Source organism: Mus caroli, unplaced genomic scaffold, assembly GCF_978045245.1.
Source record: "Mus caroli unplaced genomic scaffold, Mus_caroli_1 scaffold_18, whole genome shotgun sequence".
NCBI classification, from domain to species: domain Eukaryota; kingdom Metazoa; phylum Chordata; class Mammalia; order Rodentia; family Muridae; genus Mus; species Mus caroli.
The window spans coordinates 8,133,997-8,149,920 of NW_028227273.1; the positions used below are offsets into that span (position 1 = coordinate 8,133,997).

Below are 15,924 nucleotides of genomic sequence, written 5' to 3' on the forward strand. Positions count from 1 at the left end.
TTCTAAACATTGAGATGATGCCACCATGAAGATGTTTCTGTGCTTGTTTTCCACTCCAAAATATAGTCTTCCCCCAGTATGTCAAGTTACTGAAGATAAATTAAATTAATCTAATGTTCTTCATCACTTCCCTGGTATGCCAAACATACAGATTGATACAGCATAGCATTTAATATTTGCAATCATCCTAAGAACAGATCACAGTTACACCTGAGTTTTTCTTTAAAAAAAAAAAAAAAAAAAAAAAGCAAAACAAAGAGGAAAACTGAAGGTCGTCATTAGAGACAAAGGCTGTGACCAGCCAGATGCAAATAGGGACACATTTAGTATGGGCTCAAAATAGTCACTGTCCAAGCTTGGAAACCACTATCGAGAACATTCTTTCCCTTCCGCCATCTCTCTCAGGGCATGACACTACACAGGAGAACCGAGCGTGACTTTAACAGAGTTCACTATGTGCTTACACTTTTAACCTAGAAGGAAATAAACAATATGAAGGACCTCAGCCCTCCTTGGAAAGAAACATACCTCTCTCTCAGTAACTTGAACCAATAGGTGATAAGGAGATTGCACCTGGACATTATTATAGTTATTCTTTCATAGACTAAAGTTCTATAATATGCCTGAACATGCAGCAGTTGATACCTCTATAGTCAATGATTTAACTCCACAGGCCTTGCAGCGAACACTATATACAAAAAAATCTCAAATGTACAAAAGGCAAAAAGCTTCGTTAGTGTCAGTTTGCCACTCACAGGTATATCTACTTAGGGGCGGTTGGGAAATCCACGTGCAATGGTTGGAATGGATTCCACTCCCTGCTAAGTCAGTTCAATAAAATAGGTAATCAAATGACCTTCAGGGAACATATACACAAAGCCACAGGGAACCCTTGGGGATCAAAACTGTAACACTGTCAGCATAGCTACAGGAGGTAATATCAGTCCACGTGAGTTACCATCGCATGTCACCAAAACTCTGGCTACATCCCAGCGCCTCGACGGCCCTCAGATCAGCTGCTCCTCAGTCTCCTGGGACCTCCTGCCTGACACCGGCGGTGCTGCGTTCCCTGCATGCCCAAAACAGAAACTTCAGAGTTTATTCTACATATCGAACGTTTCAAACCACCACAGAGTGGTACGGCCATCTTGTAGAAGCGCAGAGAAAATAAGGGTTTATGCTGGGAACATGGGTCCAAGACTGGAGAGAGAATTTGGGAATTACGTTTTCCTGCAACCCTGGGGTCTTGGCTGTTGCTCTGGTGGACTTTGTGCTCAGGGAAAATTCTCATGATGAGAAGCCAGAGTTTTCTTTGCTCTCTTTGCATAGACCTCATGTGTCACTAAAGCGTCAATAATAAACGTCGGATGACTGGATTCTCACCGTGTATTAGCCCTTTAATATCTACCCGTGTTCACGCTGGGATGTCTATCTTTTGGCCAATTAGAAAGTGAACTTAGTAATAGTTTTCTTTCTTTCTTTCTTTCTTTCTTTCTTTCTTTCTTTCTTTCTTTCTTTCTTTCTTTCTTTCTTTCTTTTCTTTCTTCCTTCCTTTCTTCCTTCCTTCCTTCCTTTCTTTCTTCCTTCCTTCCATTCTTTCTTTCTTTCTTTCTTTCTTTCTTTCTTTCTTTCTTTCTTTCTTTCTGCTTTTTTTTTAAATGTTTAGAGTTCAAAATCAAAATGATTTCTTCCATGAGATACAAACGCATACAACTTTGGCATGCTCAAAAAAAGCTAAAACCAAAGCAAGCAGGAATGTGCGATTCCAGAGCACACTGCCACAGCTGGACCGCCTGAGCAACTCAGGCTCCTCCCATCAAGGGCAAGCCTTGGGGCACCCTCCCTCCTGTGGAAGAAACTCTGCTCTCTTCTCTTAGGTAGCTGGACAGGGATGGCAGGCTGGGGACCAGGAGGAATGAGAGGAGGGAGAAATCAGGAGTCCACATCCAGTGGCAGAGCCAGAGTCTTTGAGTTGGTTTGTTTGTTTGTTGTTTTTTTTTCTTTGTAGTAAAAGAACTGAAGCTGCTTCAGGCTTGCGGTTGGACGGATACACCAAACCCAACACTGTGCACAGCTACCCACAGGTAGCTGATGCAATTCAAATCTGTGATCTTGGTGAGTCTAGACCCAAGAGTGCCTTCTGATCACTGGGAGGGTGGGGAGGGATGTGGCCTGGGGTGGGGGAATGCAATAAATAAGAGAGTGGACATGGGACTGGGGCTCTGGGGAGGAGGAGGAGTTGAGACCTTCTGAGCCTCTGCAGCATGGGAGTATCTCAACACCCTCCTTGCAGCATGAGCTCACTCCATCCGAAGCAGCCTCTCAGGGCATCAGGTCTTCACCAAAGTAGGAGAAGCCTTTGAATTCTTCCTGGTTGATCTGCTTAATGATTGCTTCATCCACAAGTGTAAGTATTGGCTCTTCCCGCGTAAAGTCTTGGTCAAAGTTATTGACATCTCTTTTGGTTTTCTGTGGAGAGAAAAGAGATGGCGCTGAGTTGAGGCCTGACTTCCCTCTTGAGCCCCGCCCCCTCCCACTCAGAGACTGGGCGTCCGAGGTCACCAGACTCTCAAGCCTCTAACTACTGGGAACAGATACGGGCTGTTCCAATGGGGTAACAATGGATGGCCCCGGGACCCAGATGTGAAAAGGAGGAGAGCAAGATGAGAGTCAATGTGAGAAGGAAGAGGGTGCGTGAGTATGATGGAAAAGCAGGGAAGTGGGGTTCCCACAGGCTGAGTGTGCGCACATGTGCACGGGTGTGCCAGTGTGTGTGTGTATATGCATATGTGTGTGTGTGTGAATTTGTGTGAGTGTGTGTTTGTGTGTGTGCATGAGCCTGTGTGTGTGGTGTGCATATGCGTATGTGCATGCACATGTGTATGTGTGTGCGTGAGCATGTGTGCATGTATGAGTGTTAATTGTGTGAGTCTGTGTGTATATGAGCCTTTGTGTGCACGTATGTGTATATGCATTCACGTGTGTGTGTGTGTGTGTGAGTGCGTGTGTGCGTGTGTGTGTGTGTGTAATGGGATGCATAGCTTCCATCTCATATCCCCTTGGTAGCATCTGCCATAGCTATCAGTCTTCATGAAGACAGTCCTTGTTGTGCCCAGGAGTCAAACTTAAACCCATCTGCTCCAAGTCCCCAGTGCTTTTGCTTCCCATAGGAAACAGTCCTGGTAGTCCTGCCACATTTGCTTCACACGACCTCTCTGTGTGTAAAGATGGGCTATGGACAGGACCCAGGGATGCCTTCTCCCATCCGCCCTCACCAGCATCTCACTTTATGGCCCCATGGCTTGCCCACTATCCTAATGTTGGCTCAACACATGAACTTTCTGGGATATTTTCATACTTTTGTCTGGACCAGTGCTCCTCAACCTGTGCTTTGTGATCCCTTTAGGGGATGGGATTGAATGACCCTTTCACAGGGGTCAACTATGACCATCAGAGAACAGATATTACGATTACATTACAATTCATAACAGCAGCAAAATTACAGTTACAAAGTAGCAACAAAGATAATGTTACGGTTGGGGGTCACCACAACATGAGGAGCTGCATTAAAGGACGGTGGCATTAGGAAGGCTGAGAACCACTGGGCTAGACCATAAGCTCCATCTCTTAGCTAACTTTAGGTTACTTGGAGTTCTGCCACAGTAAGCATCTATGACTATTCTCCAGCTCAGAAGGACAACCTAGGTAGATGTTCAAGTTCTCCAGGCTCTTGGCTTTGAGGGCTTGAGTAGAAGGCAGCAACCAAATCAACCCACATATCCTGGTTTTTGGAGAGGATCAAGACAATACCCTACCTTTAAGGGCTTACAGATGAGTAAGAAAGACAGTGTGCTTGATGGGGACAAGCTGTTTTACAAAGAACTTCCACAGAGAAATCAGGGTTTGCCTATGACCTGAAGGAGGGTTTACAGTTGTGGTGGGGTAGATGTGGAGGTGGGATGAAGCAGAAGTTAAGAACATAGAGCATGAATGCCCAGAACCATGGATCTGCCAAGCCCCTTGCCCAGAGCCCAGAGTGAGGGACAGTCAGGAGCTAAGGCTGGATCTGACCACAGAGGCCTTCAGTGCTAGGTCCACAGGACTGAGCACAGTGGGGAGTTGGAGGCTCTCCAGCAGTACCTCTTTGGACACTGGGTGTAATGGTTTGAATATGTTTCGCCTAGGGAGTGGTACTATTAGGAGGTGTGACCTTGTTGGAGTAGGTATGTCATTGTGGGTGTGGGCTTTAAGACCCTCATCCTAGTTCCCTGGAAGCCAGTCTTCTCCTGTTTGCTTTCAGAACAAGACACAGAACTCTCACCTCCGTGCCTGCCTGGACTCTGTCATGCTCCTGCCTTGATAATGGACTGAACCTCTGACCTGTAAGCCAGCCCCAATTAAATGCTGTCCTTATAAGAGTAGCCTTGGGTTCTATGCCTCAGTGTGTGTGGGTTGGGGAGCAGGGGATGAGGGGAGGGGATAGGGGATTTTCGGAGGGGAAACTAGGAAAGGGGATAACATTTGAAATGTAAATAAAGAAAATATCTAATAGAAAAAAAAAGAGTTGCCTTGGTCTTAGTGTCTGTTCACAGCAGTAAAACCCTAAAGACGACACTGGGTAGCTGTCACTGCCTCGTTATTGACCTAGATGATGGAGTACATCTTATAGAAAGGGCAGAGTCATTCTTTCTAGGAAGAATAATAATGAAATAGCCTATTCTCAGTAGAACCCTGTAACCTTAAAGGCGATATTAAGTAGGTCTGTGAAAGAGAGCACCTTTGAGACAAAGCTATATGTTCTATCTGCTTTTGGATGGTTGCTACACACGTGAACAAATCAAAATCCCTTAGAAATTCTAGGAGGAAGAATCCTAGTCCATTTTCAAACTTCCCTTCCTGCCCTCCTGAATAATGTATTCCCTCCTTTCGCAAGAGGGAAACCCTCTGGTCAGTTTGAAAGGGTCTGTTCCAGAGCTTCTTAAAGCATCTTCACATTCACTCACTCATTTGATCCTTTCGATTCCAGTTTTACAAGAGACGAAACTACGACTCAGAGAGATTTGGTGGCTTGGCTGGGGTTACCCAACTGGGAAAGAGCCAAGCTTAAATCCAGGTCTCAGCATGATGCTTCCTGCCCTGGAGGAGTTCTAGAAATGTGAATCCCATAGACATGGGGCATACATGGCAAGGAAGGGTTAAGTCCAACCAGGAGACAGTTTTTAGAGGAAGCCAGTAGGCTTTTGAGTTAAAGCCAGAAGGGCCTGGCATAGGCAAATGGGGAGAGAGTTTGGCATAACAGTGAGAGGGGATAGAGTGGGGAGGCTGGCAGGGGAGCCAGCCCAATGACCCAGACTAGACACAATGATGGGCAGGAAGGAACGGGCTAAGCTACTCTTCCCTGTCCTTAGCAGTCAGTCCTGATGCCTCTTGCAGCTTCAGCAGCAGAGTTCCACTGTGAACTGAGGACTGTGAAGGGAGACAGAGGAAACAGAGAGACTGTAAGTAATTTCCAGAAACAGCATTTGTGGCTGGGGATGTCTGTGTTCCCTTCGGACAGGGAACTCAGACACAGTTGGTTGTGGTCTTCTCCAACCGGAAGGCTGGCCCAGGGTGGGCTAGCTGCTGTCCTCCAGGGATTTCAAGGTCAGAGGAAAAGGGAGGGCCTATGCAAAGAGCTGCTGCAGAGATGAACAACAAAACTGGTCCCCAGAGGGATGAAAGCTGGCTGTGGGAGGCTGGAGGCTGAAGGCTGGGGAAGTCGTCCTGGGGCAGCAACTCTTCAGAGGATCTCTGTGGAAGGAGGGAAGGGTCATAGGGCTAAAGGACAGGGAGGGCTGTGTTGGGTGAAGGCTGGCCAGGAGATCTGGAAGACGAAGGGGTAGTGATGACAACTCGTAAAGTGTCAGGTACTGTCCAAAGGACAACTCAAGTGGCACATACTCTGGTGGTCGGAGTGGAAGGTTTGCAAAGGAGGGGGACAGGTCCACAGAATAGGACAGGAGGAAAGGTCCATTGGAACCGAACAAAGGACGAGCTGAAATTCTTGGTCAGGAACACCTTCCTGGTGCACCCTTTCAGCTAGCCACCAAGGAGGGCAGGGTGCACCCCAGAAAACCCATCAGCTTGTTGGCATTGACTGTCCTTGTTTACTTAGTCACTCGGATTTCGTCAACCATCAGTGAACGGACTCATGCCCATTAGTCACAGAAACTGGTTTGCTTTCCTGAGGTCACCTGGGCGCAGCAATGGTGCTGGTGTCCGCCGTGTGCCCACACTCAAGAACCAGGCTCCGCTGATGCATCTGGAGAAGATTCTAGCATGAGCTTGCTGGGAGGGTTGGTTAGCTCAGTTCTAGGTCTCTCATGGGAATCACAGAATCGTCTGGGCGCAGTCAGTTGGCCACACCATTTCTCTCTCCTATAGGTCAACTGTAAACACTGCTGGGCATCAAGCCCGTGAGTCAAATCCCCATGCCAGAGGATGCCATTCTTGCTGACCTCGGCAGATTGGTACAACTTGGCTTCTGGCCCTTGGAACATTTTAGGTGCATGTTAGTCACCCATGCTTAATTTAAATAATTAATGGCCCCCATGGGAGGCAATTCCTGATCATTGGACACCGAAGGCTTGGGAAGTTTTCAAATCACCTTGTATCCCTACCACTGGCATGTAGGTAGCATAGCATCCCCCAAACTGGAAAGGGCCGAGGTTGGCTCCTTCACTAATTTTGGTCTTTGAAACACTGCTGCTTTCTTCAGAGCACAGCCAAGACTCGATTCCACAGCTCAAGTCTGACTTTCAGAGAGACTGCCTACTCTTGTCCTTGGTCAGTCCATATACCTTCCCAGTGTCCATACTGTGCAGCCCAAGAAAGTGGCACTGGACACGGAGAGCATCGTCTGACTCTGCAGACCTTCTCTCCCCCACAACGCCTTTCCCACAACCTCTGGGCCACACTCAGGCAAGGCTGGGTGGAGGACGACCAAGACCACTGCTTCTGAGATTGACCTTGTCTGTCTTTAGGACACTGATGTTAATCTCTGGGCACTGGTCTTTCTATCTATGAGATTTTGTGGTTACAATGCCCTGTAGGATGATAGGCACCTGATCACTGTGGGTGCTGTGTGCCATGGGCCTATGTCACACACTTCTCTGGTGCCCATGCGGTACACTACTGATGAGCATCTTGAAGCTAGGGAACAACCCTTCATCTCTCTCTTTGCCTCTAAATCCTAAACCACAGCTAAACCTCAGGCCTGCCTTTACCCCAGGTCTTATATTACTGATCTGGAACCTTCTGTGGTACTTCACAACTCTGAGAACTAAGTCTCAAGGCCCTGTGCTTAGTCATTTCTGAGGCCTTCAGGATCCTGTTCCTGTACACCCTGGCATCACATCTGGGCACTGCTGAACAATACTCCACGCCCACAGGACTTCTTCACTGTCTGCCTGGAGCACCCCCCCCCCCGCGCCCCTTCCTTGCCTGTAGGTCTTCACCGGTCACTCTTTTTTCATCCCAGTATGCACTGCCCTTCCTTCAGGAAGCCTCGCTCACCCCTCTGTGAGCAGTTGGAGAGGAGCCTTGGGATGGCCCGCCATTTCTCCACTTCTACACACTCCCTATGTAGTCCTCCCTATGAGCCCTGCACAGACAGGGAACAGCCTGAGGTCATCATTCCATCAGCAGCCTAGCCCTATGCCTGTCATTCATTGACATCCATAGGCAGCTGCTGGAAGAAGTGAATGAGCCTCCCCTGCTGCTACTGGATCTAAGCCAGCAAAGTGACCTGGATTGAGGTCCATGGCTGCCGTTCTGCCAGAGGGGTTTGTCCTTTGAAGAAGTGGAGGTGGGAGCAGGGTGGAAACTAAGGTATGACTCATGAAGAGTCTGCCATTGGATTGCCTAGACAAGGCCTGAGCCCCAGGGGCGTATGAGTGGGAGTTAGGCCTAATTGATGGTCTCTCCTGTGCTAGGGCTGGAGACACAGAGGTAGTTCTCTAATTGCTTAGTACAAGATAGAAACAGTAACTGGCTGGGGCTTGGGGAAATTCCATCAAGGCCAATGCGTTTAGGGCCTTGTGGGGTATGTGTGTTAGAGGTCAACGTTAGAGGAAAACAAAATTCCTACCTCCTCTGGCATTTCTTCAGTAATGCAAGCCTAGGCTCAGGAGATCCAAACCTGACAGCCCCCCACATTTGAGACGCTGTACCCAAGGGACAAAGTTCCAGGGGTATCTTATCCTTCTGGCCAGGAGGACCCCTGGGTAGCATGCTAGACCCCAGGACCAAGATGGTTTCTGGCTACCTTCTGTCTGACAAGGATGCCTCTCTCTTAGCACTCATGCAGCCATATCTTAATGCCAGCTCTGGGAGAAGCCTCTGTGACATCTGCCTCTGTCCTAATGTGATGTCCAGACTAGCCGATGATGGTGCTCTTCCAGACTGTGTCATGGGGGCTGGCCCTCAAGTGTCTGTCTTGCTGGTGGCTCTCATGTTCTTCCTCTGCCTGGTCTGAGGGACAATGACAACACAGATGACCACACAGCCCGGTAGTGCAGAGCCAGGAGACCATGTCTTGTGGTCATGGCTGGAGATGGGGCACAAGATACCTGTACCTGGCCTCCTCCCTTTGGGTCCCTCAAGTATCCCTCAACTCCAGCCTTTCCCACCTCCCTCTCTTCCCAAGTCTTCCCAGGACTTCCTCTTGTATTTGTCTCTTCTAATGTGTCTTATATCTCATTCCTTCACATATCACAGATGAGTGGATGATAGCCCTTAAGGTACCCACCGCAAACTCGAAGTAACAGGGGACAGACACTTCATGCTTATGAATTTGAAATAATTCTATTTCTTTTATCTAACCTCTCGACCTTGAAACACCACTATTCCACATTCTGCTTTTTTTCATATAATATTATAAAATAAAAAACAAGAATTCAATCAGGATCTCTTCTTCTTCTTTTGTTTTGTTTGTTTTGTTTGTTTTGTTTTGTTTTTCGAGACAGGGTTTCTCTGTATATCCCTGGCTGTCCTGGAACTCACTCTGTAGACCAGGATGGCCTTGAACTCAGAAATCCACCTGCCTCTGCCTCCCAAGTGCTGGGATTAAAGGCGTGCGCCACCACCCCCCGGCGTTTTCTCAACACATACCAAGTGGATCTTTTGACGCATGTACTCATTCTTAGCATATTTTCACCAATAGAGCATATGTAAATATGCTTACACACATGCTGGTATGTAAGATTTTGTTTGGTTTGGTTTTGCTCTTTTGTTGTTTGTTTTTTGAGACAGCATTTCTCTGTATAGCCCTGGCTGTTCTAGAACTCGCTCTGTAGACCAGGCTGGCCTTGAACTTAGAAATCCGCTTGCCTCTGCCTCCCAAGTACTGGGATTGAAGGCCTGTGCCACTACCTGCTTCTCTCCCTTTATAATTTTGGAGTTTCTGTATAGAGAAAACAGGGTGGAAGTTCTAGGGAACTAGGCCAATACTGACTCCCCCGGCAGTGTTTGCCATAGCTCCCAACCTGCCAAGAGCGCTTGGTGATGCCAGACACTCTTCTCATCCACTTCTCTCACCTGGTGCTAACCAGAGCAGACGGCTCAATTTCTGCCCTTGGTCTGAGACACACCAAGGGCTGCAGTGTTAACCTGTCCTTTGGTGGGAGCCCTTAAATTAGACCTGTGCTGCCTACAATGACATAATGTTTACCCTTGATGGCCAACTCAATGGCAATCAACACAGAAAGCATGTGAAATACTGGAATTCATTTCTAAAACTCTTGTTGGGCTGGTGAGATGGCTCAGCAGTTAAGAGCACTGACTGCTCTTTCAAAGGTCCTGAGTTCAAATCCCAGCAACCACATAGTGGCTCACAACCATCCATAATGAGATCGGATGCCCTCTTCTGGAGTGTCTGAAGACAGCTACAGAGTACTTGCATATAATAAATAAATAAATAAATAAATAAATAATTCTTTAAAAAATAAAGAAATAAAAGGTAAAACTCTTGTCTATTAGGAAAGTCTCCAGGGCCTTCTGGCCAGGAGGCTCCCCGGGTAGCATGGTAAACCCCAGCACCAAGCTGCTTTCTGTCTGACAAGTCTGACAGGTCTCCTATTGGAGGCTTTTCAGTGGATTGTTTGTGAGAAGTGCACACACACACACACACACACACACACACACGCTGAGAGCATTTCTCTAAGAGCCTAAGGTTAACTGACTCCTAGTGATTTACCGTTCTCTGTCTAAACACCCACAAATGAATCCTCATTAAAAATGTGAGATTCAGGCTGGAGAGTCGGCTCAGTGGTGAAGAGCACCAGAGGACCCGAGTTCAGTTCCCAGAACTCACATAGCAGTTCCCAACTGTCTTTAACTTCAGCTCCAGGGGATGCAACACACAGACAGACATACATGCTGCAAAAACCCACCAATGCACATAAAATAACAATAGATAAATGAAGCATTAAAAACCTTTTAGACTCTTGCTTTAAGGGATGCAAGGGTGGCTCAGTGGATAAAGAAAGGCACCTATTCCCAAGCATGAAGACCTGAGAGTCGGACCCCTGGGACCCACAAGGTAGAAAGAAACAATTCTTGCAAATTGTTCTCTGACCTCCACTCATGTGTGCAGACCCCCTATGCACATAAATAATACATTTAAAAATATTAAAAATAACAACCACCCTAAAATAACCCCATGTTTTCCTAAATACTACTCCTGACTGCTAGGAGCCTGCGTGCCTGTCTCTGTTGGGCTCTGCCAGTTTATTTTATTATGTTCAAGTTACCATGAGCCGGAGCAGACACAGCAGAACCTTCAGCAACAAGAGCCCAGCGCGGCGGCTCAATCCCAGATGTACACGGGAATCACCTGAGAGGGCTTCAACCAAGGCGGCCAGGGCCTGTCTCCAGAGCCGAGTCTGCTTAACTGACCTGAGGTCTGGCCTGGGCGAGAGCTATTATGGATGCCTAAGTGAGACTTAGGAAACATAATTAATTAATTTCTCTTGGCTTCCAGTTCCCGCTAAAGAGTTCTTGCCTGAATCTTTGTATTTTGAGTATGTTTCTCTTTGGGGGAAAATTCATTGCAGACACAACCATAGCCTTGCTTCATTTAGCTCTGCCCTTTGGTGTGTGCGCGTGTGTGCATGTGTAGGCAGGTGTTGGAGATAGAACCAATAGGTTCATACATTCTTAGCAAGCGTGCTACCACGGAGCCCCAGCCCCAGCCTAGTCACTGTTTAATGGAAGCTCTTGGTCTATCAGAAACAAACACAGCTGTACAGGAACCTCAGCCTTGGCCCAGACCTCAGGGACTCTGCAGAAGTAGGGCCCAGCCTCTGTACTTTAAAACTCTGAGTAATTTGCATGCACAACTACTTGAGGCTATGAAGGCAGGAGTGGATCACTTTTTTTTTCTCGTCTGTTTCCAGTGGCCTTTTTGATGTGAAAAAAGCTTGTTCAGGAACCTACAGTTCTGGATTGAGTTCCTTGAAGTTCATGCTAACTGTGGGCATTTCTTTTTTGGTTTCCTCCCTTCTATCCATGCCTGATACACCTTTTCTTTTTCCATCTGTTTCTTTCCAAGCTACTTTTTGGGAGGTAGGCTACCCAGTGTCTCACCCGCATACCCTTTGCCTGAACACCTACATCAGTTGTTCTCAACCTGTGGGTCAACCAGTTATCTTCTATATCTGATATTTACAATTCACAACAGTAGCAAAATTATAGTTATGAAGTAGCAATGGTATAACTTTACGATTGGAAGTCACCACAGCATGAGGAACTGTATTAAAGGGTCTGAGCATTGGGAAGGCTGAGAACCGCTCTCCTAGATTCTATTTGTTGGTTGGGAGCTGCTGTGTGGGTGCTGGGACTTAAACCTCTTGAAAAGCAGCCAGTGCTCTTAACTACTGAGCCATCTCTCTCTAGTCTCCTAGGTTTTATGCTGGAGTCTCCGGTTACCAATCTCTCTGGCGTTATCTACATTGTGTGGGGACAATACTAATGTCCTCGTGTTTTCCCGTTTAACTTGATATTCAGGATTTGCCGATTCGTTCGATTCGTTCGTTGGCTACTGTCTATTCTCCTAATTGAATAGGGGATTAAGTCTCCACAGTCCCAAAAGTTGTGACTCCCATTTTATGAAGTTGCTTGCACCTCGAATGGGAGAAGAAAACCAACATCAATTTCCCTTTAAAACACGAGGACATTAGTATTGTCCCCACACATATGCTACTGGGAAACTGGGACATTAGTATTGTCCCCACACATATGCTATAAGGATCAAGTGGTTGAATACACTGAAGCGTGAACCCCAAATGCCATTGGACAAAGTAAATTATTAGCACAGCCCTTTCCAAGCATAGATCGAGAAATGCAGGGAGAGGATTCTGCCCGGCCGCACTTCCTAGCAAATGACCAAATGTGTGATCAGTCAAAGGAGCCTTCCTTAACAGGTTACACTTAGAAGTATCTATGTATATACAAATGCATATATACATGCAGTAAGAATTGATGAAGGAGAGAAGGAGAGCAGAGAGAGGTGTATGGGGATGGTGTGCAGGAAGAAAAGGGGGAGGAGAAATGTTGTCGTTAAGTTACAATTTCAATGATAAACAAACAGAAATGAGAGAGAAACGGTGCCACCCATCAGGAGCACAGACTTGGGTCTTGAGGTCTGAACTTCCCAGAAGTGCCCCCACGTGCATTTTCCCGTTTAACTTGATATTCAGGATTTGCCGATTCGTTCGATTCGTTCATTGGCTACTGTCTATTCTCCTAATTGAATAGGGGATTAAGTCTCCACAGTCCCAAAAGTTGTGACTCCCATTTTATGAAGTTGCTTGCACCTCGAATGGGAGAAGAAAACCAACACCAATTCCCCTTTAAAACTTGAGTGATCAGCTTTATAGCAGCTGAAGTCCGAACCCCTCGGTCCCTGGCCACTCCCTGGTCTAAAGAGGGAAAAAGGGTTGGGGGAGCTAGTTGGAACACAAAGACAGGAAACACAGGAGCCACAGGGGGGAGACCCGCATATGCCCCAGCACAATCTGGCAGATTTCTTCTCTAATGTACTCTGTAGGGCATGGAGTGACACACTGTCTCTGTCTGTCTCTTTCTCTCTCCCTTCTTGAGATCGGCTCTTCTTCTGTAACACGGCTGCCCAGAACTCAGAATCAGCTCTCTTTCTTTTGTTTGTTTTGTTTTTTGTTTTGCTTTTCTGAGACAGGGTTTCTCTGTATAGTCCTGGCTGTCCTGGAACGCACTCTGTAGACCAGGATGGCCTCGAACTCAGAAATCCTCCTGCCTCTGCCTCCCAAGTGCTGGGATTAAAGGCATGCGCCACCACTGCCAGGCTCATCTCTGTTTCCTTAGTGCTTGGGTTAAAGGCATTACTCACAATTCCTGGGGATATTCATATGCATATATTTACATGAAAAAAGTACATAATATATACATTTATAGATATATGCATTTATTTATAATGCATGTGTATATATACTTTTTATTATGTGCATGTGTGTGCACATATGTGCAAATACATTCATGTAGGTCTGATGACAACTTTCTTGAGTTGGCTCTTGCTTTCTACCTTACTGAGTGAGGCCGTGTCTCTTGTCTCTGCAGATCTGTAGTCTGGGCTGTTGGCCCATGAGCTTGAGGCTGCTCCTTCTGCCTCCACCTCTCATCTCACTTTAGGAGAGCTGGGATTATAAGTGTGTGCACCAGGGACGTGCATCCGCATCCAGATTTTCACATGGGTTCTGGGGCTCAACCTCCGGTCATCACACTTAGGTACTCAAACTTTTACATGATGAGACCTCTCTATTCATCCGAGGCCTTTGGTAGTCAAGGCTGATCTTGAACTCCCCCTGACTCTCCTACCTCCACCTGCCAAGTGTTGGGATTACAGGTGTAAGTCACGACAGACACCTAGCTACCACTGTTTTTAAAATGAACCAAATGGTTTCAGACCACTGCCGCGTTTCACAGCTGGCCCCAAGTGAGCTCTGTCAGGCTGCCTGCTGAATGGAGTCCATCTCTCCTCTTCCCCTCCTCCCAGTTATCGTCTGCTAAACTTTTAAGGTTTAAAAAAACTATATAAATAGAAATAAATAAAAATTAAACATTTAAAGTCTTGTTAAAGATAAATTCCATTTGCAGAGTTACTTTAGGAGAAGAAAAGGGCAAGCCACCCGAGAATTCCAGCACCACCCACCTCTGTCCTCACGCTCAACAACTATTTGTAAAAGCAAGTGTGTTCACCGGTTACTATTTCTGCATTGGCTGGACCTCACAGACAAGCACAGGACAGGACAGGACAGGACAGGTGGTCACAAAACCCCAAACATTTGTTGGCATACTCTTTGAAACAAAACAAACAAACAAAACAAAACAGTTCCCCCAAAGCTGCCCTGTTTGTTTGGAAGAAAGTGGGTGACATGGATCCCTCGCCCACTCACAACTGCCCAGTGGCTTTTGCTTGGAATCGCGTTCCTTGTCTTTGTTAGCTGCTGAGGAGATTTCCACGGCTACTTTCAAAGCACTTCCACCACATCCCACGGCTTGAACATTTTAAGTGAACGTGTAGAGTGTAAAGTGAGACTCCTGGGTCTGGGTGCCCAGATTGCTAGTGTCAGTCCTCTTCGTGGACTTGACCCAGTGCCTCTGAGCAAATCAGTAGGGGTGTTTCCCTAGAGAATTTTAACTGGGAAGACCCAGCCTGAACGTGGGTGGTGCCCTGGACCAAATAAAAAGGGGGGAAGGAGGGAGGCAGCTGAGTATACCTTCCCAGTCATTGGGTCTGCCGCCCAGCCTCTCCACCTGTGAGCTCAGCAAGCCTTTTCTTTCTTCAGGTGTTTTGTCAGGACAGTGAGAAAGGCCATTCCAGACATTTGGATGACTAAGACATCCCAGAAAGCAACAGTTGGTGAATTTCTCTAAAAGGTCAGATAGTATACACGTTAGGCTCTAAGAGCCATGTGGTCTCTGTCACAACAATTCCACTCCACTCTTGTAGCACAAAGGTACCACAGACACAATGTCCCATTAATGTTATTAATAGATTCTGACATCAGAGCCTCCCAGTCTTCACACCTAGGTAAGTCGTTGATTCAAGGAGGGAATTCAGAGTCTCCTGAATGTGATACAACACCAACATAGCTGTTGTGTTTTGTGTAATAGCAAATTTAGGTTTACCTGGTGAGAATGCACTATGGTAGGTTCTCCGGGAGGTGGAACACTGGTTCAGAGTCGGGGTGCAGTTCAGTGGTAGAACACGTGTCTACCACTAGCATGCAAGAGTCTGGGTTCATCCTCAGTACTGACTGAAGATGTCCTTTATCAAAGTTGACTTTCATGGTACCACAGCTTTCTGTGAATAACACATGTGCGGGGACAAGCCCCAAGAAGGGACAAGCCCTCAGAAGGTTTCCAGGACTGGAAATGCCCCATTGCTTAAGACCTTCAGAACACAGGAGTGAGTCCCCAGCGAGAGGAACACCGCAGGCTTCGATGACTGTGGTATGAACACTTTCCAGAGGAGACTGTAAATAACCGGGGACTTCCTCCTGCTCATAGACCGTGTATCAGAGAATTTTTCCAAAATGGACCTTTAAGGACAATAGAGTCAACTGTCAGAGACCATTAGCTCCAGGCACTTTTCTCCCTATTCTTGGGAAAGAGGCTTTGTGGGCATTGCCCATGACCAACTGTCCCGGCCTGTCTGGAAACATACATGAGAGCTCTTTGGCTTGGGCCATTTGACTATAAAACCTGGCAACAGAGACTAAAGCTGAAATCTCAGCGAAGAGTCACCTCCGTAGCCAACTGAATCCACATTGTCCTACAGAGCACATGGACACAACTAGGTCCAGAGTTCACGAATGGCCTAAAGGTGTCTCTAACCATACCCTGAGT

At 46.9% G+C, this 15,924-nt stretch overlaps 1 protein-coding gene across 1 annotated transcript in view; it reads right to left on the reverse strand.

Annotated features, from left to right (window-relative positions):
• Positions 1-230: 230 nt before the first annotated feature.
• The window catches only part of Prkce (protein kinase C epsilon), a 481,070-nt gene continuing 465,376 nt past the window's right edge, over positions 231-15,924 (reverse strand). The window contains exon 15 of the mRNA XM_021186165.3: positions 231-2,469. Within this exon, the coding sequence (XP_021041824.1) occupies positions 2,323-2,469 (147 nt within the window). The 3' untranslated portion in view covers positions 231-2,322. The remainder of the gene's footprint in view (positions 2,470-15,924) is intronic.